Source organism: Haliotis rufescens, unplaced genomic scaffold (genome assembly GCF_023055435.1).
Source record: "Haliotis rufescens isolate VD_foot unplaced genomic scaffold, xgHalRufe1.0.p SCAF_11, whole genome shotgun sequence".
In the NCBI taxonomy this organism is placed as follows: Eukaryota; Metazoa; Mollusca; class Gastropoda; order Lepetellida; family Haliotidae; genus Haliotis; species Haliotis rufescens.
The window spans coordinates 38,750,285-38,774,939 of NW_025963791.1; the positions used below are offsets into that span (position 1 = coordinate 38,750,285).

Sequence of the window (24,655 nt, forward strand, 5' to 3'; positions counted from 1 at the left end):
TCCGAAATTCCACTGACGACAGCCAAATCAATACTTGGGCCCCAATCAGAAATAACATGCAGTCGCGCCAACTACGCAAACACGAATAAACAATGTAATTCCAAAAAACATACACTTACTTTGATATTGTGACAAACGGCCTTTGATTATGTATGGAGATTAAAACTATGTTCCTAAATACATAAAATGAATTTTAACCGCCATGCAACAAATTGTTTTCAAACAATATATTTTCAAGCATTCTCTGGGACAAATCCCTAGTGAACTGAACTTAATTACCCTGCCCGAACTTAGAGTCAGACTAACGGTAAACATTGAATGAGCAGAATCCTACTTCGCACTTTATGTTTTAAACACATTTACTGGGTTTCTATTTCTAATGAGAAAATAATTCAGCCCAATCTTGTTTCGAGAATAATATTATTCGATGCAATGAGCCCCGGGTCGATAATACATTTCAGTTGCTATTGGAGGAATAAACAGCCGCGCCATACTGTAAGTTGAAGGAAAGGTGGCATTTCTTCTGTTATGTCAGTTTTACCAGTGCTTCCAGTTTGAACGATTTTGCATTCGTAGATTGATATGACGTGCAATTTTCACTGCACTGGGCAAAGTTATTTCTTATTAATCATCTTATAATCATATCCACTTATTGTGTACGTAAAATGGTTAATAGTTGCCCTGCGATCAAAGGTCAATCATATAAAGTTGCATAAATCATATAGCAAGCTGGACAAAATTACTAATCCCATCGCAATTCGTTGATTTTTTTTTAAAAAAAACGTTGCAGTTAATCTGTCAGGCTGCTCCGGTATGTGTAAGACTTTCAAACTGACAGAACCGCCTCCGTGGTCTAGTGGTAGAGCGTCCGCCCGGAGAGCGGTAAAGTCATACCACAAGACTTTAAAAGATGGTACTTGTTGTTACCCTGTCTGGCGCTCGGCATTACGGGGATAAAACAAGGACTGGTCGGCTCGGAGTCAGTATACTGTGTCTGAGTGGGGTATTGATGTTACACTGCGGCATGGTATCTCAGTGGGCTAGCAGTATAAATCGGCATCAGTCCGGACTAGTACAAGCAGCCACACACACACACACACACACACACACACACACACACACGTGCATGCACGTCGCTATATCAGTGCAATAATCTTGGACGCGACGTTAAACCCAATTTCACCTCACCTCACCTCAAACTGTCAAAAAGGAGTGGACAGGTTACAACCCTCATTCAAGAAAGGGGTGTAAGAAAGGGGGAGAAACCAATTCCAATTGAGGGGTATGACCTAGAACAGTTGGTGGTTTGGTAGCCGATGAAAACGAACACATGCAGCGTTAGCACTATTATACACGTTCATCTGGATCGGGTTGTACAGTTACAGTTTAACGGACACCTCCATGGTGTAGTGGATAGAGGTCTGACGGGGAGCGGAAGGTCGGTGGTTCGATTCTGGGTAGCGTCATACCAAAAGGCGTTAAAAGATTGTACTTGTTGTTCGCCTGCCTGGCGCTCGGCATTAAAAGCATTCAAACAAAGCCTGGTCGGCTCGGAGTCAGTATATTGTGTCTGAGTGTGGTAGTCATGTTAAACTGCGGATGGTATCTCAGTGGGCAAGCGCTATAAAACCGACATTAGCCTGGACTAGGACAAGCAGCCACACACTCACACTCGTGCATGCACATCGCTATATAAGTACAGTAATCAGAACCGTCTAAATCATCCCACTTCACCTTTACGCTTTACGACCCGTGAAGAGCCGGGGTAGAATAGGCCTTCAGCAACCCATGCTTGCCATAAAAGGCGACTATGCTTGTCGTAAGAGGCGACTAACTGGATCGGGTGGTCAGGCTCGCTCACTTGGTAAATGCATGTCATCGTATCCCAAATGTTTGGATCAATGCTCATGATGTCAATCACTGTATCCAGACTCGATTATTTCCAGACCGACGTGATATAGCTGGAATGTTGCTGAGTGCGTTGTTAAACAACAAACAAACAAACGAACAAACAAACACACTTTACGTTTTACATGTCGGCAGAGCAGCTGGATTCAGCAACTGAGAGAGATGCTTTGCCACTGATCGCAAAGATTCAGCAGGTGACGAAGCTGATTTTTTATCAGTGGTCATCCCGGAGCACATTGCCATTGTGAGACTTGGTCGAAGTTATTAATACTGCTTATCCATTGATGATGACTGTTGTCCATGTAGTGATTTTATTGCGGCAGATTCAACGAGGCTGTCATGTGTGAGTCAGTAATTGCAGAAAACTGGTTCTATTGCTGTTTCGCGCAGCAAATATAGCGCTTTTAGCCAACAGGCGGTAGCCACAAAAGTAAAATCTGTACCATATCCGGTTATAGGTGCGCATGCGTAGTATGCTTTGATTAAATACAAATGGAGAGATGTCTACACCTAGAAATAGTGTTTTGGGTGATACAAAGAATAACTAACTGCTCCGATGGTGCTACATTCAGTCTACAATGTCAGTCAACCATTTACTTTCAATCCACAAAGAGACCAATGGACACTGTCCTTATTGTCGTCCAATCGCAGCCTTGGATAAATCACGGCGGAGCTCAGCCAATAGTTTAAGCCCCAACCAAAACTTTGTTCAGTTCCGCAAAGAGCACTGCGCAGCGCTTTAGTTTAAAACTGTTTTTAAACTAGTACTGTCGGAAAAATGCTTTTATGGCGTCATGTTATAAATACGAAAATAGCTTTCCTCTACACAAAGCACCCCGAGACCCCAAACGTTTCTATAAAATACAAGCAATTGGGGACCACGACATTCAGTCTGATGTAACTAATGATGTGCGATTCCTGTTTTGTTGGTTTACACTCATAGCAGCAACACTCCACTGTAGGGCTTGAACCCATTTAATCACTTTTGATGAAGATGGATCGACAGTGAAGCCAATAATAGCTAATGTATTAAGGTTGGATATGTACAGAGCACAGCATGTAGAGTATAGCCTGGTTATAGAGTACAGCGTATCCAAATATGAGTTACTTGAATAAAATTTGCTGGAAGTTTCAAGTTATATAAAGCTTACCAGGTTATACGTGGATGTGTTACAAACAATTTGAAATCTACAAGAAATTCTTTTTGACATGGATATGAGGCTCTGAACTGACAGTGGAATATTTGAATTATTGTTTTCATTTTTCGTTTCTTTGTCGTTTCCATAAATGAAGTTTCTTTGGTTGAAACCTTTGGTTCCGCTAAAAAATGTTTCGTTAATAATATATTCCTATACCTCGGATATATGAATACTATATGGAAGGGCCTGTGACAAGATCTAGTTCCAAAATTATACTCATAAGTACCCAGGTTGAAATTCCCGTTTTGGAGAATAAGAGCAAGGGTAGATTTGCACGTCAGAAGGTAGTTTCCACAAATTGAAAAGCCGGATAATATATCATCGTATATAAACATCAACATAAATAGCGGTTATCACGCTTGTGTGTTTGGGGATGGTAAATATCATATATTAGGAATAAACATTGTATTTAGCGAGCCTTGGCACGAGTCCTTGATTTGGATCCTTAATGCCGAGTACCAGGCGGGGTGACAACAAGTATTACTGTTTGGCGTCATTGGGTTTGCCACGGCCTCGGATTGAACGACAGACCTTCCTCTATCCACTCTACCACGAGGCCATGGCGGTGGTCACTGTTGGAATAAGGGTACGTCACAAATATACAATTTAAATAGCTCTGACATCATGTCATAAGTATTTTGACAATTATAACTTTGTCCAAGAACGTCTAAGTCTAATGTATCAGCTAGCCCATCTGTTACTGTGCGCATGTACATTTCTGATACCCTCTGACCCCCAAATTGCAACTCTGCGTTTCTGTCTATATCTAGCTCGCTGTATCTAACGGCGAGATTATCTGCTTCCTAACCAAGTACAAATCTAGCTGTAATCACGTATCCATGCTGAGTACTCCACTTAAACACATTTCATTATAACCTTTGATTAAATGTCACGTGATGGCGTGTCACTTTTCCATCACTTGGAATATTAGAGGTACTGATAGCTGTAAACAAATCGCTTTGGCATGTTGTACAGTAAACAGCTATCTCTAATCAGATAATGATACTTCTCGGTGACCATACTGGCATCTTGTTTATTTATCTACGTTCCATTTTTCAATGCCAAAAACAAATTAAAATCCGTTTAAAATGCAGTATGATGACAGGCAGTGGACGTGGACATATGTAAACAGGACATACAAAGGGAGGTAACTCTGACTGCCCTGTTTGACGCTGGGACTGTGGCTCGACTCAGAAGGTGCTGAAGAAAACATTAATATTCGCTTACATTCAGAACATTAATCCTAGTTCGACCTGTCCGCACATGTTAATGTTTTTACCTTTCTGTACAATTTGATTATCGTGTTTGCGCTCTAGGCTTTACAACTCGTGTTCTCATAACATTCTAAGAACATGTAAAGCATTTGTCTCTACGATAGTACTCTAGTCAAACTTGGAATGCAGACAATGCAGCGAGGAGATGTACATGTAATTTGAAATCAGTAACTTTATATGAAGCTGGATTTTGTTATACGTCTGTAATCATTCTGCGTTTGGTACTTAGGTGTACAAACATGAAAGCTCGCCAGAAAGGCGCCACGAGAATCATTATAATTATGCTATCGCCCTTTCAGGGTGTAATCAACAGCATTCTCTAAGTTCACTAATACACTCGTACTGAATTTAATGTTAATCTTTCAAATATAAATTAAGTATAATCTCTGATAATCATGAAATGAACTTATTTTTTAGGGTTAATGGTTATAACATTTTATTAAACTTTTTTTATAGCCGTCTACGTGTATAAAATCGTTTTAATCTTATCAGATTTTAAAGGGATGAAATTTAAATATACAGAGAATCTTATCCGAGTATGTTTAATATAAACGATATCAACACGTCTATGAAAGATTAAAACTCCGAGTTTGACCGAGGAGTTGTATGTTTTATCGACGAGTGCTGATATATTTAATATCAAAAGACCACAGGTGAGATTCTGTTTATAATCCAAAAGTTTCTTCGAATGTTTTTCAGATTGTAAGCATTTGTAGTCAGTGTCTTGAGTGTCAACAGTACAGCTAAAGCAGCTTCTTTTGTAGAGCGATTAGTGATGTAATTTGATTGTGACGTCACGGTCACCGAGGACGCCACGATGGTCCATCAACCTAGCGGTATCTCTCATGGAAGTCAGGTTTAGATGATAAGGATATTTATCATCCCAAACTGGCTCCCATAGGAGAGATATCGCTGGGGTGAGATCAAGCGATATCTACATTATTGGTTACCATAAAATCACAATCAAATGACATCACTAATGCTGCGTCTGAAGTTGTTTGCAGTAATATTTACACTTAAGACACTGCTTATTACTGTCTACAAACTGAAAAAGTTGGAAGAATGATGTTGGATGATAAATATAATCTCACCCTTGTGTCTTTTGATATCAAATATTAACACTCGTTGATATATTTGATATCAAAAGACACTTGGGTGAGATAATCTATTTATTGTATTTATTTCCGAAGTTGAGAAAAGTGACATTTTCATTGCAGTGAATAGAACAATTTATATTTCAATGCAATGAACAAAACACGATATATTTCACTGCTTTAAACATAAACACTTTGACGGAACTATTGACATACAAGAGTTACCTCCCCTCAAATTATCTCCCTTCATCGTAAGTGTCTGGCCCGAACACAAACTGTTGACTTCCTTTTCACGTTAGTTTACACTGACAAGGCAAAATAATGACAGATGGTCATTTACTGAGTTAATATTGCTTCATTCCGTTTGTTATTCTCTTGAAAATATCTTCTTTTCCCCGAGTCACTCGATGAGAGAAACATGCCATTTCACTCGACACATGAAATATCCTCAATATATCACTGAGGTCACATATCACCTGAACCCGAACGGTTACTTATTCCTGGTTGTGGAGTGTTTGTTACTATTTAACCTCGTTGTGCGGATAGTTGTCCTCGAACGGTGGATCTGTAGGTCGTGGCTTGGAATCTCAGTTTCACTGCGAATATGGTCCTTGGTTTGCCAGCACTAATAATGTGATTGGTTGTATCCGTGCAGAACCAGTCTCACCTTTGATTTTTCCACTTTGTCACACAACTATCCAACATGACAAAAACCTAAGGAAAAATGTCATTCCTTGATCCATGGGGCTTTTGTTACAAAACGTGGTGACCACATATACAGTTACTTATCTATATGCAGAGGTTCAGGACAATGTGTGAAAACTTAAAGCAAATGCCATCTGAAGTTAACTGAGAAAACAATATTTGAAATGCTGGACTTCCTCATTGATAACATCTTCATACATTTGGGGGTAAGACATTTAGGCAAGAAGGAGGCATCCCCATGGGCACCATTTGTGCTCCCCTTCTTTTGGATCTGTTTCTTTGTGGACATGAATCGGATCTTCTGCTCGGGTTGGCAAAGTCAAAACAAGGTAATCTGGCCAAGAAGTTTAACTTAAACTTCAGGTGTATCGATGATCTGATATCGTTCAATAACAAAAGTAGCCGTCCACTGATTTAGCCACCTGGACTAGAAATGAAGGAGACAAGTGCGACCGCCTCATATGTTTCATATTTAGATCTACGCATACAGATTCAGAGTGACAAACTACTCTCAAAACACTCTGTATGACAAGGACTTTCCCGTCCTGTCGAACAATATTCCAACAGCTCCAGCCTTTGGTGTTTACATTTCACAACTTTTGAGATACAATCGAGCATGATCTTTCTACCAAGATTTCAAAGAGCGTCATGCGACTGTTCCTCAGAAGTTGTTTGATCAAGGTTACATCTTTCAAGGCCTCAGTAAAGTTTTCAAAAAGTTTTGTGGTAGACATGTGGATGACATTTCGAAATTTGACGCATCAGTGACAAAAATGATGACCGATGCAATTCCTAATTTTGACTTGTACCATAATTCATTATGTTCCCGTGCTTTTTCAGGTGAACAATTGACTTGATCTTGCATGTGTTTGTGACGGGTGCCACCGGTGGGGCAGGATACGCTCACCTTTTCGCGAACACCTGGTATCATTACTATTTGATAGTGATTCATAAACACTTGCTCGTGATATAGTCGGAATTGTACAATCTGCTTTATGCAGAGATTTTTATTGGATATGGAAAGGATTTTGTCGATTTATTCACGCTCACTCACTAACACTAACATGCTGTGGTTATGACGTTACAGATGATGATATTTGACAAGTGGGTACTATATTACTTTGCTGACACTGGTAAATCATGAAATGAGAGAGGTTAGTATACAAGGAAACCTCATTTATCCGGACTGTATTCTAACGATCCCTGTGAAATTTCAACTATACAAGCAGCGAAATACAAATGTATATGGATGCGTAGATGAGATGAATTCAATTTGAGTTATGTCATTGCGTGTCAGCTGCAGAGCCAAGGACCTTCCCATTGGTGAGGTTGGATACAGGAGGAAGCACAACATGATGCCTGTTGTTCTGCGTAGTATATACATATATATTGTAAGTTTATTTCTGATGATTGTAACACTATGTCTTCATATATAGAGTGATCTCCCTTAGTTGTGGTTACACGCTCCATCTCAGCGTTTGCTACTTTCGTTATCCTCTCGGTTAAGAGAGCTCCACTGTGTGGAGTTTGTTTACAGTTTGTGATTCACTTCCGGGACTGACTACCTCATTCGATAAACTTATGTTGTGAGGTTTCCTAGAAGGACGACGGCACCTATATAAGACAAGGACGAGGGCAGTTCGAGGCATTCTACGACCTGACATGCGCCTTGACTACTGGTCAAGTGCTAGCGGGTTAACTATTGAAAGCCCCACCTTTAGCACTGCATCCTACACGGCCCCACCTTTTAGCACTGCATCCTACACGGCCCCACCTTTTAGCACTGCATCCTACACGGCCCCACCTTTTAGCACTGCATCCTACACGGCCCCACCTTTTAGCACTGCATCCTACACGGCCCCACCTTTTAGCACTGCATCCTACACGGCCCCACCTTTTAGCACTGCATCCTACACGGCCCCACCTTTTAGCACTGCATCCTACACGGCCCCACCTTTTAGCACTGCATCCTACACGGCCCCACCTTTTAGCACTGCATCCTACACGGCCCCACCTTTTAGCACTGCATCCTACACGGCCCCACCTTTTAGCACTGCATCCTACACGGCCCCACCTTTTAGCACTGCATCCTACACGGCCCCACCTTTTAGCACTGCATCCTACACGGCCCCACCTTTTAGCACTGCATCCTACACGGCCCCACCTTTTAGCACTGCATCCTACACGGCCCCACCTTTTAGCACTGCATCCTACACGGCCCCACCTTTTAGCACTGCATCCTACACGGCCCCACCTTTTAGCACTGCATCCTACACGGCCCCACCTTTTAGCACTGCATCCTACACGGCCCCACCTTTTAGCACTGCATCCTACACGGCCCCACCTTTTAGCACTGCATCCTACACGGCCCCACCTTTTAGCACTGCATCCTACACGGCCCCACCTTTTAGCACTGCATCCTACACGGCCCCACCTTTTAGCACTGCATCCTACACGGCCCCACCTTTTAGCACTGCATCCTACACGGCCCCACCTTTTAGCACTGCATCCTACACGGCCCCACCTTTTAGCACTGCATCCTACACGGCCCCACCTTTTAGCACTGCATCCTACACGGCCCCACCTTTTAGCACTGCATCCTACACGGCCCCACCTTTTAGCACTGCATCCTACACGGCCCCACCTTTTAGCACTGCATCCTACACGGCCCCACCTTTTAGCACTGCATCCTACACGGCCCCACCTTTTAGCACTGCATCCTACACGGCCCCACCTTTTAGCACTGCATCCTACACGGCCCCACCTTTTAGCACTGCATCCTACACGGCCCCACCTTTTAGCACTGCATCCTACACGGCCCCACCTTTTAGCACTGCATCCTACACGGCCCCACCTTTTAGCACTGCATCCTACACGGCCCCACCTTTTAGCACTGCATCCTACACGGCCCCACCTTTTAGCACTGCATCCTACACGGTTTCCTGGAATCAGGAACGGAGCACATACCTCACTCAAGACATTCAACTGTGACATATTCTGGATTTTTGTGAGTGACCTGACCATTATAAGCGAGTCTATTATTTATTGCTGTTGTAACATAGTAACATTTTATGATTGTTGATATATAAGTGTGTTTTTTAATACAATGTCTGGATTGGTCATTGATCTTGTGTGGTTATGTACTGACTTCACAATGTTGTTCCGAGTTGTTCTGAGTTTGATGTAACGCCGATTGAATATCTTCAGTTATATCACGGCTTGTCAGCTTAAGATGGTAGCTGGGAAAGCCCCAAGTTACACAGGATATCTGCTACTAAACCAGTGTTTGTGACGGGTGCCTCCGGTGGGGCAGGATACGCTCACCTTTTCGCGAACACCTGATATCATCACTATTTGATAGTGATTCATAAACACATGCTCATGATATAGTCGGAATTGTACAATGGACTATTTATGCAGAGATTTCTCTTGGATATGAAGAGGGTTTTGTCGCTTTATTTGTGAAACGCATAAGCACGGGATACTGATGACAAAATATGAAACATAATCAGGGCAAATCTGGGATTATATATATATATATATATATATATATATATATATATATATATATATATATATATATATATATATATATATATATATATATATATATATATTTATAATAATAGAGACGATAGCTGGAAGGGATGTTGACACAATGAACACAAATACTTTCACATTAGATCTACGTTTATCATTCGTTTATGAGGTATCGAGTCGACTGGATTATACACATATTAGATTAAACCTTTCTACAGAAATGATGACAAAAGGTTCAAACCACTGGAATCCTTGCACACAAAGAAACAAATATACAAAGGGAGATTATTAGATATTTGGCGTAGTCCATGCGTAGGTTGTATTTATGTTATGCTTTATTTTAAATAAATATGATCAGCAAAAACACTTCACAGATATGTTAATGAAATCATAGCCTTAAATACTTGTAAATATATCTACAAATATTCATGTAGGCTAAAAATGTAATTATGTGTTTGTGGGAAATAGTGAGTGAGTTGGGTTTAACGCCGCTTTTAACAGTATTCCAGTTATATCATGGCGTGTCAGCTTAATGTGGGAGGAAAGCCCGAAGTGATGCAGGCCTCAGACGTTTACCAGTTCGGTGACACCCATGAGCACGTGTATGGTGCTGACAAACCTAGAAACATAATCGGGGCGAATCGGAACCCACAATCATAGGTTTCTGGCCCAGTCGTCTAAGGCGCTGCGATTCGCTGTGCAGAGCTGCGTCCCTTGGACACGCCAGAAACCTATGATTGCGGGTTCGAATCCCGGTTCGCCCCGATAATGTTTAGCTAATCATCGTGTATGTTTGTTCATGGTTTATTAATCATTGTTAGTGTCAATTGGGATCTTGATCCTTTAGATTGCCTTTAGCTACAATTATCTGATGATGATATAACTGTGAACTTTTAGCACGTTTTCTATTATTACTTTACCCTGGTCTCAGGAGCACAGCTCCGTGACAGTTGTTTCGCATAGCAACCACATGTTTATTGAACAGAAACACAAATATCCCGTTCTGATTATCAACATTTGAACATCCGAGCTGAAAATATAATTGATAAACAATTTATAAAATTGAAGGGTATATCATCTTCCCGAGGCAAGTGCGTTAACTGACTTTACAAGTCCAGTTTCCACCCTTGCCGAACTAGGCTGGAATTCCTGAGCTCGATCGTAGCACCACCAGTGGCGATTACAAGTTATGTCCATTCTATGCCTCTCCCATATGTACCAATCAGACTCTACCTCTCGTATTACATGCATTTGTTTCAAACAAAATGGTGGCGCCGAGTCAAGACGATCTTATCCATAATCAAGATCTATTTTGTGATAAAACGGTTCTTACTTCGCAAAGTACATCAAATCACGTGAGCACCTGGATTAAAAACATGAAAAGATTTGGAAAATATCTGTTGACAACGAGTTGGCGATGCACATGCATGCTTTACAAATCCTGCAATCGACCGAACTCTGCATGACAGTTTACGAACCGGATTTCGATTTCGGTGCGCGATTGTGATTGGACTATGCATAGACTCGTTAGCCAACATGTAACTCCATAATCCCAGCCTAGTTCGGCAAGGGTGGAAACTGGACTTTTGTAGTCAGTTAACTCTCTTGCCTCGGGAAGATGAGGGAATATCGACGCAATACATAACCAGAAACAATCTGCGCATTCAGCAGTTATAAAGAACTTCTCTGAGCGAAGAGGAAACGTTAAAGAAGGATGAACAAGAGAGCTAAACAACATCACATCCTTCAGAAAGAAAATTTGAGCGCGAAGCATCAATGGCTATTTACTGAAATAGTTTGACAGTACCCTGTCGACTGCGTGCAATGTTCCTTCTGACCAGACACCCAGCATCCCCTCCGCCCACGAGTTGCTGACCACATACACGTCATCTGAAGGTGATGGCTTCATCATTATTTCAGCAACCTCATCTTCTTTGAAGCCGGGCTTGAAGCAGTGCCAGCCAGCCTCGAACGGGTAACGGTCCCACAACATCATCCCTCCACCAACAGCCTCGGGAATATCGGATTGATTGACATTGTAGATGAGGCTAAGATACGTCTCAAGTCTGTTCTTGACGACGTCGGTAACAGCATTAGCTCCAGGAAGACTGCCAGGGATGGGTGTCCCGAACTGACTCAGCTCCCGCCAGTAGCGAGTGGTTTCTCCGTTGTGGTAGGAGGCAAGGATGATAGATACATTGTTAGTTCCTGTAAACCAGTCTCGCGTGTGTCTACACGGTAGATCACTGTCGGTGTTGGTAGTGTCAGGGTTACCGGTCTTCCACCATTTGTAGGGGTATGCCAAGAATATCTTTCCAGCTGGGTCGTCAAACACCGAGTTGATACTATTCATAATGGCAGGATTGTTCCTAAACGTGGGAAAGTCAACGTGCACCAAGCAATTTCTTGGAACTGCCAGAATTACTTTCCTGGCGCAGATTGTCACCTCATTGTCATCCGTCTGAAAATAATATAATCACTTATTAACCAATATCAATTACCAGTAGTTAAAGACTAAAATATACTTATGTCATGAACATTGATGCGATACCTGTCTACATGCAGCTTAGGCAAACACTCCATGGGGGTCGCCTCAGCTAAACCTAATCAAAATTATGGTGCTTGTTTCCAGAGCCAATTAGGGCAAGACGTCTTACCCTTTTGTCGAACACCTGGTGTCATCACTGATTGTTAGTGATCCATTCATATAGCTTTCACCGCTATTTTGCCTTCTACGCTCAATGGAATCTGTTTCGGCGGATAATCGAGACTGGTTATTCTCTGACATTGACGTTTTTTTGTTTTTTTGAGGCAAACAGACAACGTCTGTCACAGCAATCCAATTTGTACAGACGTCCAGTTATCGCCATTATTTGTGTGACAACGTGAAATGCACTGATAAAAACATAGACGTATATTTTCTGTCGATGTTATATAGTTATCCAAGTTTCACTCCCTTTCTATAATAAATAATCCATGAATGAGTTTTTCTTGTACCGTGAGAGGTGTCGTGACACCATCGACTGTCTGGGTCCTTCTGAACCTGAGGTTGTATCCCCCAGTCTGACTCTTCTCAATCCTTATCAGCTGATGGTTCAAGTGCAGATGGTGGCTAGAAGAAATATATAGTTTAGTTTAGTTATTGAACAGACCCGTGAAGATCCGGGGTAGAATAGATCTTCAGCAACCCATGCTTGCCGTAAAAGGCAACCATTTCTGGTATCCCCCGCCGTGATATTGCTGGATTATTGCTAAAAGCGGCGTAAAACCAAACTCACTCACTCACCCAATTGCGTGGATCGATGCTCATGATATTAATCACTGGATTGTCTGGTCCAGACTCGATTATTTCCAGACCGCCGTCATATAGCTGGAATATTGCTGAGTGCGGCGTTAAACAACCAACCAACCAACCAAGTTACTGAACACTATCGAGCCCAATGGGGATACAACTCTGCTTCATTTTGAATGAAATAAATCAAAGGCCATATAGAGGGGTGACTTTACTCTCCATGTATGAATATATAGTATTAGATCACTCCTGGTAGGTGATTTCAATATGTTGGAAAGAAAGAAGGCCGGTACGTTTTTAATACGTTTGAATACGCAATACGTTTTGAACAAGCTGTATTAATGCATCTGGTAAATCTTTAATTTTCAAACGTGTGTACACCTTATAAATAGTTTTCACCTTTTACTTCTTTGTCGGAATATATCCATGAGTGTAGTGGGCAGTCTCCCCATTCCCCCCTCAATTGCGTGGAGAGCTGACGAAGGCGAGTTGGCCATTTTAACCCCGCGCAACGCTCCCTGTTGTTGGTTGACCAAGCCCATTGCCATACAAGCTTGTAAATAACCGTATGCCTCCATGGTAGCGTAATGACTATAAAAGTTCAACTGACTGAAACAAATCAAAATATGTGATTTGTATTTTGTTTCTGGATAGTAAAAAAAAGGCTCATGGTGATCGATTTAAGACTGAACTAAATATGTGTTCCCCGCCATGGTATTGCTGGAACATTGCTAAAAGCAACATAAAACCAATGCTGAGGCGACTAACGGGATCGTGTGGTCAGACTGGTTTTGGTTGATGCATGTCATCGTATTATCGTAGATCGATGCTCATGATGTCAATCACTGGATTGTCAGATCCAGATTTGATTATATACAAACCACCGTCATGTAGCTGGAATAGTGCTGATTGCGGTTTTAAACAACAAACAAACAAAACAAAACAAACGAAAATGTGTACGTCAGCCATGGCGCCTCATATCGACATCCATGAGCTGACTAATCCTTTAAAGAAATATCACGTTATAGTCCTGGGTGGTTTAGATAGCTGCGTGTTAACCTTTATTTTTGCCAACGTGAACAACACAGCAAGCTCTCAGTTTTCTAAACTTAATCTTTGCTTAACTATTAATATCATTTTTGTTATCTTTACTGCGTGTCAGTTTCTATCTTTGGCATTTTACAATTTCATTTGATGGTACAGTCATAAAAATGTCAATTTTCTATACCCCGGAGTTCAGCTTGACTATCCACATTACTGATAAAATGCATAACCATAATCAAAAGACATCTCTGCTAAATGAAACGTCCACTGCACGATTCCGACTATATCACAAGCATGTGTTTAAATTGCACTATTTAAGGCATTAGCAACACCTTTTAAAGGTGTTATGTGGACATGTGGAGGACGTTTCTAAATGTGAGGCATCAGTGACAAAATGATGTCCGATGCAATTCCCTTGTTTGACTAGTACCACGTGGCTCGATTTTCGGGTGAACAATTAACTTTCCTTTGCATGTGTTTTTAACGTGTGCAAGGGTGGGGCAGGATACGCTCACTTTTTCGCGAACACCTGCTACCATCACCCTTTAATGGTACAATAAACTACGGTTATAACAAACACGCTTATAACGAACTGGCGGATATAACAAACTAACTTTTAAGGCCCGATAATTTGCTGTATTTTTGCTGTATATATGCTTATAACGAACTACGGTTATAACGAACTAAAAATAGTAGTCCCTTTGAGTTCGTTATAACCGTAGTTTACTGTAATTCATTAACGCATGCTCATGATACTATCGGAATCGTACAATCGACTCTGCTTTCAGCAGAGATATCTTATGGCTATGGTAAGGATATTGTCACTTTTATTTTCTTAAGAAGCAACCACATCGCTAGCTATCAGTTTTAAGACAATCACTTGTCTAACTCTGTTGTAAGCATCTGACGAGTGACACACAGTGAACGCTGGTTAACTCGAAGTCATGGGAACCAATGAATACTATGTCGAGTAATCCGTAGCAGTGACGATATTTATCAATCGTAAAACGTTGAGCATATTCTGCCCCGCTGTTGCACACACACGATGCTTCTAAATATAAACGACAAAAATGTCCATTATCATAACAAATAAGAAATTATAAACACACCTCATCTTGTAGACTGGGACGCCATCGTTTGTCGTCAACGAGTACATCTCCTCTGGAAACTTGGTGCTGGTTATGTTCGTATTATTGGTGAAGATGTCCCTTCGGGCATAACAACAATATACAAACTACGGTTATAACGAACACGATTGTAACGAACTGACGGATATAACGAACTAACTTTTTAGTCCCGACTATTTGCTGTATTTATGCTGTATATATGCTTATAACGAACTCCGGTTATAACGAACTAAAAATAGTCCCTTTGAGTTCGTTATAACCGTAGTTTACTGTATGAATACCAGATCTTGTCTATTCTAATCGGGGAAGTAGAGGAGGCGAGTAAGACCATAACAATTATTTGTCTTTTTACTTACTTCATTTCGTTGTCACTGCTACATTTGAAATGAAGCCTATATGTTATTAACATGCTCCGACGTTCATACAGTTAGGCCCTCACTCTATGAAGGTTCTCCAATGAACTCACACAAAGTGACAGTCAATTCTTAATTTTACTTTGTATGTGCGAATCGTTTTGTGTAACTGGGGCACATCTGAGGTTGTTGCGGTACATTACAGAAAAATAACAGAACCGAACGTCTTGATTTCGTTAATCTTACCTAATGAGGGCCTCTGGAGATTTCCTTTCATTGGCCTTCAGATTGAAAGGTGTTTTGCTGCCTCGCAGATCATCTTTGCCCAGGTGAGTCCCTCGCAGATACCAGAGTTTTTGGTTCCCATCACTTTTCTGAAATGGAACGATTTTTAAGCCAATCTCGATTGCAGTATTTATAAGAATACTATGATCCGTTCGAAACCGCATCCCCCCAAATTCAAGATACGTCCCCGGGGCTTCAGGCAGCTCGGCAGTGAAAAGTCTCCCCCCGACTCTGTCCGAGTACTCGAACACGGAGATGGAGAGACCTCTGTCCCTCAGTCTCCACCCGGTGTAGGCGCCCCCGATACCGCCGCCGATCACAGCGATGTCCAGACAGTCGTTGGGCTCTATAAAAAAGATAATTATTCCATCAATCAGTTTCTTGATGTTCCTGGTTCAATGGTCCTAATTGCAATGAAAATGTATATAATTTAATATATTTAAGACATAACATAACATAACAAATTGTTTGTTTGTTGTTTATCACCGCACTCAGCAATATTCCAGCTAGATAACGGCGGTCGGTCAATCCAGTGATTGACACCATGAGCATCGATCTATGCAATTAGGAAACGATAACATGCATCAACCAGCGAGGCTGACTACCCAATCCCGTTAATCGCCTCTTATGGCACACATGGGTTGCTGAAGATCTATTCTAACCCGGATCTTCACAAGTTCATAGCATAGCATAGCATAGCATAGCATAGCATAGCATAGCATAGCATAGCATAGCATAATAATGCAATGGAATACAATACAATACAAAACAATACAGTTATGCCTTATTTTCCAAAGCAGTTATAAGCATACCTGGTATTGTGTGATCAAGACATGTAGCAAAGTTCAATAAACATTAGGAAAATGACGCCATGACAATAGCATGACACCTGATGATAAACACATGCTCATGACATAGTCGGAATCGTATACTCGACTCTGCTTCAGCAGAGGTGTCTTGAGGCTTTGAAAAAGATTTTGTCGCTTTTGTTCAGCGAAATGTGCACCCAGACATGTCTATATAACTAGTACACTTCTATGTGTAGCTAGAATACTGTCATCATGTAAAACTCAGGTGTACACGATTGTTGAAAGATTTCGAACTTAAGTATCAAGGAAACACATTGACCCGTTTGCGCAGAACCTACCGTTGTCTGCCTTTGTTGTGTTTGTTGTTGCCATGGTGTCTGTAAATAAAGAGAAAACTATAACATACGACATCAATTTCAAGATGGGTGATTTTTGTAGGTTCGTTGTAGTTTTCACAAATAATCATGTTTCAGAATTTATGTTCAGTAGCTCATGGACAAACGTCGCTACTTTTGTAGTAGCATCAGGTCAAATGGGAGTATCCTGCTCCATGGCACTGTTTACTGACCAGATTCAGGCAAATTGGCAGTCCTTGAAAGTGTAACTCACGTAATTCGAAACCCACTTTTTTGTCTGAACACTAACATTTACAATAGATAACAATACACCGGGTAATGGTTATTCAGTCAGGGTTGAAATTGGGTTCTCTGGAAGGAGGAGTGCCAAAATTAGTTTTTCTTTCAGATCATCCAGTATCTCCATTGACATTTATTTACATTCGAGGACAAATGAATGTGTCACAGTGTTTTTCGGAACACATTATTCACGTCACAGGAATTGGTCAGAGATACTTACACAGACTGACAGAGGAGAGTGACGCCTTCCTGATCCACCTATTGCATCAACAGCGAGTGGGCACACTGGCAGAGTTCGACCCTTCCTGATCCACCTATTGCATCAACAGCTAGAGTGGGCACACTGGCAGAGAGCAACCCTTCCTGATCCACCTATTGCATCAACAGCGAGCGTGGGCACACTGGCAGAGAGCAACCCTTCCTGATCCACCTATTGCATCAACAGCGAGCGTGGGCACACTGACAGAGTTCGACCCTTCCTGATCCACCTATTGCATCAACAGCGAGCGTGGGCACACTGGCAGAGAGCAACCAATCCTAATCCACTTATTGCAATTACAGCGAGCGTGAGCATATATATTTAACAAGGACGGTACATATGTCGCGTCCAGCAGAGTGTGCCCACTTTATGATCCGTATTGTCTTTTTCAACAAACACCAACATCACAAGCGCAATAACCCTGTTCCAAATAAACATCAATGACTGCGCCACCGTCTCTACCAAGAGATATAATGAGGTTTTCGTGCTTTAATTAACATGTTATAAACACAAGCGCTATTGTGTTGTTCACGAGAGACTAGGCACAACAGTATCAATAATAATGCAGAAGCAATAATGTGAAAAGAATCTCCTTATTGCATTTGTGTGGGATATCAAGCGATTGGAGCCATTCGGCTCATCCAAGTCCCTAACCACAGCCAGGAGTGAGTGAGTAAGTTTGGATTAACGCCACTTTTAACAGTATTCCCGTTATATCACGGCGTGTCAGCTGATTGTTGGAGAAAAGCCCGAAGTGATGCAGGTCTCAGACGTTTACCACTTCGGTGAAACCCACGAGCACGGGTATGGTGCTGACAAACCTAGAAACATAATCGGGGCGAACCGGGATTCGAACCCACAATCATAGGTTTCTGGCGTGCCCAAGGGACGCAACGCCGCACAGCGAATCACAGCGCCTTAGACGACTGGGCCACCTGTGCCCCCTGCTGCAAGGAATCTAGACTGGAAGTCTCGCGCACGAGACTGTCACGTGACACAAAACAACCTTCAGCAACCTTACGATGTAAAATATGTTTCTGTTTCTGTTTGTCTCCTAAAATATGCATACCTTAGTTGATAGCTAACTTCAGTTAACCTGGAGGGTAGGAGCTCCACGTCCATGGAGTGAGTGGGTAACGTTTTACGCTGCATTTAACAGTAATCGAACCCTGGATTTCGACTTGACAAGCGAGCGGAGCTAGGCTTTTCAATCGCAACCTATATGTTTTGTTTCTTTGTTTAAGTGGCATTCAGAAGTTGGTCTGATAAACAAGGGAGATAGTTCCTGAATGTGACAACTTCTTTATTACAGTGAATGTAACGTTTCGTGTTCTATAGTAACACCGTTATGAAGCAAGTGGTAAAGTAGGGAGGTCATATGCTTGATGATAATTGACAAGGCTGAATGGTGGTAGATTGAGTGAGTGAGTGGTTATTGTTTTAGGCCGCTTCTGGCAATATTCCAACAATATGACACATGTGGGGTATCGAACCCGGGACTCCGGCATGACAAGCGAACGCTTTAACCAATAGGCTACAGCAGCGCCCCTGGTGATAGACTGGTGTTTATACAACAGATAAGGTTGAAGTATGATGCCTGATGATGTACATATTAGAACATATAGAAAAACAGTAGGTATGATGGTAAAAGCAATACAGTGATTGGTATTCACAAGATGATTGGAAGCAAGTAAGATGAGAAGGATTAAGATATATTAACAACTCACAATGGAAATGAGATGCTTAGCGATGAGCTCATGGTAGGCTGTTGGGATGAAATAATCTGCTATCTCTAACCATATCCAAGCCAATCCAGACCACTGCATCCATTGGAACACCATCAACGTACTCACGAACAGTCATACCAACTACAAGATCAGGAAACTGCGAGAAGCCATCCACACTAAAATACTCCAACCAGCCACCAACAGAGCCCAAGTTTATCACATCCCAACAGCCTACAATGAGGTCTTTCCTTTTGATTTGATTCAAACAAACATTACCTTATATCCAGCAATCTGTCCATCCACCCATCGTCCATCAGTGCCTTTCTTCTCCCTGAAGGTCATTGAACGTGCATTAGAGATGCTGCCTTCAGTGAACACACTTTACACTTCAGCTCCACCTATTTGCAAAATAATACTAAGCCATTGTTTTTCGTGATTTATATTGAAAGTCCAGATTAATTACAGTGACATGAATGTAAACAAGCTTATTCAGAGAAAAATGTTTTGACAAAATATGGCATTCGTAATTTATAGATTTACGGTTGGGCAGAACGATTATAGGCTTACAACTTATTTGAATCATATACTCCTTTGTCAATTCATATCAAATACAAAAGGGACTATCAGGGGCAATGTCGATACACTTTTGAGAGGTAAAAAACATGATCCATAAGGTGGAAGGTGAGACCGGAAGTGAGCTGGGGCTTACTCCACAATGAATGTGTATTCCTCAAACCGGAAGTATTCACACCGGAAGCGACGATTACTGGAGATACGTGAAGTTAGCTAGAGGCATGGTATTTTGTCCTGAGGTTGACGTTTTTGAAACCAGGAATGACGCCATCAAACCGGACGTACACTGAACTTTCACTCTAAGGTAGCAATTGGCATGACAGTTTTCTGCGTTCACGCATTGAATTAAGTGTTTTCTGAGACTGAAAGTGACATTGCATCTCAGCAGCTGAATGTATGTGTTTACATGGTGATTATCATTACTGATTACTCAGCTATATCGTGTACACGCTTCACAGACAGTAAACGTCTTAAAGTGTTTAAGAAAAAATGTTATTACCGTATATCATGTATCATTGACAAAAGTTTCTTGTCAGGGGATAAACAGCGTAGAGGTATTAATAATATATATCGTCTATTTCATAACCACATGAATTACTCATTAAAACGCAGTTGTGGGATTAAAAAGAGCAATTCATCATTACGAGCATATTTAGTGTCAAAATATGTCTACAATTGCACCTCGTATTTTCTCCTTGGAATGAAAACAATTCTGCGCCGTGCAATGAGTAAACAGTGCAGCGATTCTTGCAAACACAGCATGTTTTCAATCATGAAATACACAGAACCTTCTGTCACAAAGCCCAGTAATTGCTTGGAGAATATTGAATAAATACCGTTGCATATAACTGCTACCGCTATTGTTGAGTATGGGAAGGAGAACGATGGAAGATGGTTGGTGGAAGGTGGATGGTTGATGGTGGATGGATGTTGGAGTATGAAAGATGGATGGTGAATTGTGGACGATGGAAGATGGATGGTGGATTGTGGACGATGGATGGTGGATTGTGAGTTGTGGATTGTGAATTGTAGATGGTATATGGAAGGTGAATGGGATATGGTTGATGGTTGATGTTGGATGATCGATGGGTGTTGAAGTATGAAAGATGGATGGTGGATTGTGGAAGATGGATTGTGAGTTGTAGATGGTGAATTGTAGACGGTGTATGGAAGGTGGATGGTTGATGGTAGATGGACGATGGGTGGTGGACTAAGAACGATCGATGGTAGATTGTGGACGATGGAAGATGGATGGTAGATTGGAGTTGTGGATGTTGAATTGTAGATGGTGTATGGATAGTTGATGGTGGAAGGTGGATGGACGATGGGTGGTGGTCTTTGAAAGATGGATGGTAGATTTTGGACGATGGAAGATGGATGGTAGATTGGAGTTGTGGATGGTTGATGGTTGATGGTGGATGGACGATGGGTGATGGACTAAGAACGATGGATGGTAGATTGTGGACGATGGAAGATGGATGGTAGATTGGAGTTGTGGATGTTGAATTGTAGATGGTGTATTGATAGTTGATGGTGGAAGGTGGATGGACGATGGGTGGTGGACTTTGAAAGATGGATGGTAGATTGTGGACGATGAAAGATGGATGGTAGATTGTGAGTTGTGGATGGTGAATTGTAGATGGTGTATGGATGGTGGATGGTTGATGGTGGATGGACGATGGGTGGTGGACTTTGAAAGATTGATGGTAGATTGTGGACGATGGAAGATGGATGGTAGATTGTGAGTTGTGGATGGTGAATTGAAGATGGTGTATGGATGGTTGATGGTGGAAGGTGGATGGTGGGTTGATGTTGGATGGACGATGGGTGGTCGACTATGAAAGATGGATGGTAGATTGTGGACGATGAAAGATGGCTGGTGGATTGTTGACTATGAAAGATGGATGGTGGATTGTTGACGATGAGTGGTGGACTATGAAAGATGGATGGTGGACGATGAAGATGGATGGTGGATGGCTGATGCAAAATGGACGATGGGTGGTGGACGATGGGTGCTTGGTGATGAATGGAAGATGGATGGTGGGTTGTGGGTGGTTTACGATGGATTCTCGGTAGTGGAAGGCTGACGATGGATGCATGGATGGTAGGTGGTGGGTGGTGCGTGGTGGATGGTAGGCGGTTGGTGGATAATGTATGTGCCTCGTGGAAGGTTGAAGATGAGTGGATGGTGTAAGGTGTATGTATCCTGATGGAGGGTGGCTTGAAGGTGGTGTTTGGTGGTTGGTATGGTTCCCGAGAGGGGGCATCGCTTTCTCGCCTTCAGTTACGGCCGCAAGAAAGGGATAAAGCGACAACACGAGACGAGAAAGCGATAACACGAGACGAAGAAGCGATAAAGTGAGAAAACGATGGAATGAGAAACAACAATACGAGAAGGTGACAAAAACAAGAATGCGATAGAGCGAGAAAGCAGTCTTTCCTATAATGCCGTAGATAAAAGGTTTCTCAAGATATTCAGGGATCCATACCTATAATTTTCATTGCCTTTTATGCCTTATTCTTTTCTTTATTTTATATTCGAGATAAATTTGTTAGATATATATACAGAATGCCATCTCGTTTCGTTTGATTCCACGCACGTGTTTACGTTCTTGTACTGTTGTATATCAGAAAGATCTTTCATGGGAAATAGAAGAGAATTCAGGACCTGGTATCCAGCTTTTTCTCATACAGCTTTTTCTTTTGATGTTTGCAAACGATGTAATACCTATTGCTGATACGGCGCTTGGTCTACAGAAAAGAATAGACATTTTGAAAGAATATTGCTTTGATTATAAGTTATCAGTAAACCTGGATAAGACGAAGGTTGTTGTCTTAAGAAATGGTGGAATTCTTTCCAAATATGAAAAGAAGTGCAAGTATTTGAATGTGTGTCATCTTATTAGTCTTTAGGAGTATGTTTTGAAAGAAATTTATCTTGGCCCAAACACTGGAATAATGCAGCATCTCCGGCTAAAAGGAAACTGTTTTCAGTCTTGAAATCACCTGAAATCATATATAAACCTATTCCTTAAACACTATTTTCAAAATCTCTGATGCAAAGGTCGTTTCGATTTTTCCGTATCTCAGTGGGCTAGCACTTTAAATCGGCATCAGTCCGGACTAGTACATGCAGACACACACACGTGCATGCACGTCACGATATAAGTGCAATCATCTTGGACGCGACGTTAAACCCCATTTTACCACCTCAAAACAAATGACGTTATAAGACCAATGACGGTAGACATCTCTACTGGTGCAAAGTATCGGATGGTTGATGTGGACAAACGGGACAAACCCGTGTGGCCCATGGTCGGTAATTCACGCCTTGTTATTAAACAACGAGGTACAGTTTTATGTCCGCTGTTATGTGCGTGAAACAATAGCTGTCATCATTATGTGTCCTTCCAAGGCTTGCATCCAACACACGATAACGGTCGGCATAGCGTTCGCTTCATGGAGTGTGTTTATTTACTATTACTGGGGTGCTCTCGCAGTAATGTTATTGTATCACTTAATAGGTAATTATTAACTAATTGCCTTAATAATATTTGGCAGAATTAACGCCTTAAACAGTCCAGATTAATTACTTTGAATCGGTTAAAGGGTGCTGGTACAAACAGAAGCCAATGCAGCTAATTATTACTATAATTCCACATAATGAATATGAGCGTATAACGTCACTGTGTTGATAACAAGTATGATCCGGGTAATCCTCAAACGTTTATTTCGACGCTAAAAGCAATGAAATATACCCGGGATTTTGTCAGTTGTGTCAGTGTTTCAAGCATACTGGTCCTGGGAGGTTATGGTGTACATTAGATAATTGGGGGCACGGGTGGCCCAGTCGTCTAAGGCGCCGCGATTCGCTGTGCAGAGTTGCGTCCCTTGGGCACGCCAGGAACCTATGATTGTGGGTTCGAATCCTGGTTCGCCCCGATTATGTTTCTAGGTTTGTCAGCACCATACCCGTGCTCGTGGGTTTCACCGAAGTGGTAAACGTCGGAGACCTGCATCACTTCGGGCTTTCCTCCCCTATTAAGCTGACAGGCCGTGATATAACTGGAATACTGTTAAAAGCAGCGTTAAACCTAACTCACTCACTCACTCATTAGATAATTACTAATGTAGCAGGGCAGTGAGCGAGGGATAGGCAAACACACGCTACGGGTGAGAGACGTTTAATCCGCCAATGGATTTGTCATATATTTATCTATCTAGTATCTACACCCTGAAACATATTAAAGGAATGATAAGTAATATTAACAATATACATAATGCAGTCATCGACATCACAGTATCACAAACCGTTTTACATTACAAACACATCTTATTCATATATTAGTTGTTATACTGTACAATAATCTGTTAACTGATGTAAGAACCAAATAGAATAATTTAATATATGAATAATTATTCTAAGTGTAAAGCGATTACAAATCTCTTTCAAAATACATACATATACATGACTTTACGGGTGTGACACACTTATGTGTTACACAAATATAGAAACTGACTATACAAGTTATTATGTGCCTACCCTGTGGGTGAGACTGGGGTGTCTTCCCGACTACCGCCGCAACTTATAATTCCGGATATCTGAATAAAACATACTTTTATAACAATGACTAATACAACTATTTACATACACGTTAAAATATTTCTCCGGATCCCGTATAGTGCAGACTGTATATTATACAGAACTGATCACAAAAGCATTTAAAACATAGCCTATTCCGTAAAACAACGCATACATCCTTCCTCATGCATACAAGAATAAAGAGACAGAAAATTGATATATTAGTAATTACCAAAGCTTACAATTTAT

The 24,655-nt window shown here is 41.5% G+C and overlaps 2 protein-coding genes across 2 annotated transcripts; one reads left to right on the forward strand and one right to left on the reverse strand.

Annotated features, from left to right (window-relative positions):
* The first annotated feature begins 7,842 nt into the window (after positions 1–7,842).
* Positions 7,843–9,171, forward strand: LOC125378121 (mucin-2-like). The gene has a single exon (XM_048392981.1). It carries the CDS (start codon positions 7,843–7,845, stop codon positions 9,169–9,171), a length of 1,329 nt encoding a protein of 442 aa, XP_048248938.1.
* A 2,052-nt stretch (positions 9,172–11,223) lies between these two features.
* On the reverse strand, positions 11,224–17,002 carry LOC124149366 (aplysianin-A-like). Its single transcript, XM_048392927.1, has 6 exons — positions 16,969–17,002; positions 15,783–16,167; positions 15,166–15,264; positions 13,412–13,621; positions 12,718–12,832; positions 11,224–12,181 (listed from the first exon to the last, which is right to left on the reverse strand). The coding sequence occupies exons 1-6, from the start codon at positions 17,000–17,002 to the stop codon at positions 11,501–11,503; spliced, it is 1,524 nt and encodes a 507-aa protein (XP_048248884.1). The 3' UTR covers positions 11,224–11,500.
* Positions 17,003–24,655: the final 7,653 nt, after the last annotated feature.

Excerpts from the sequence above, each read along its gene's own strand:
- LOC125378121 (XM_048392981.1), top strand. The coding sequence starts at position 7,843 with ATGCGCCTTGACTACTGGTCAAGTGCTAGCGGGTTAACTATTGAAAGC.
- LOC124149366 (XM_048392927.1), bottom strand. The coding sequence starts at position 17,002 with ATGGCAACAACAAACACAACAAAGGCAGACAACG. Across the intron at positions 13,622-15,165 it reads GTCCCAGTCTACAAGATGAG|TCAGTTGAACTTTTATAGTC; the intron begins GTGTGTTTATAA and ends GATTTGTTTCAG. Across the intron at positions 12,833-13,411 it reads TTCCGACAAAGAAGTAAAAG|CCACCATCTGCACTTGAACC; the intron begins GTGAAAACTATT and ends TATTTCTTCTAG.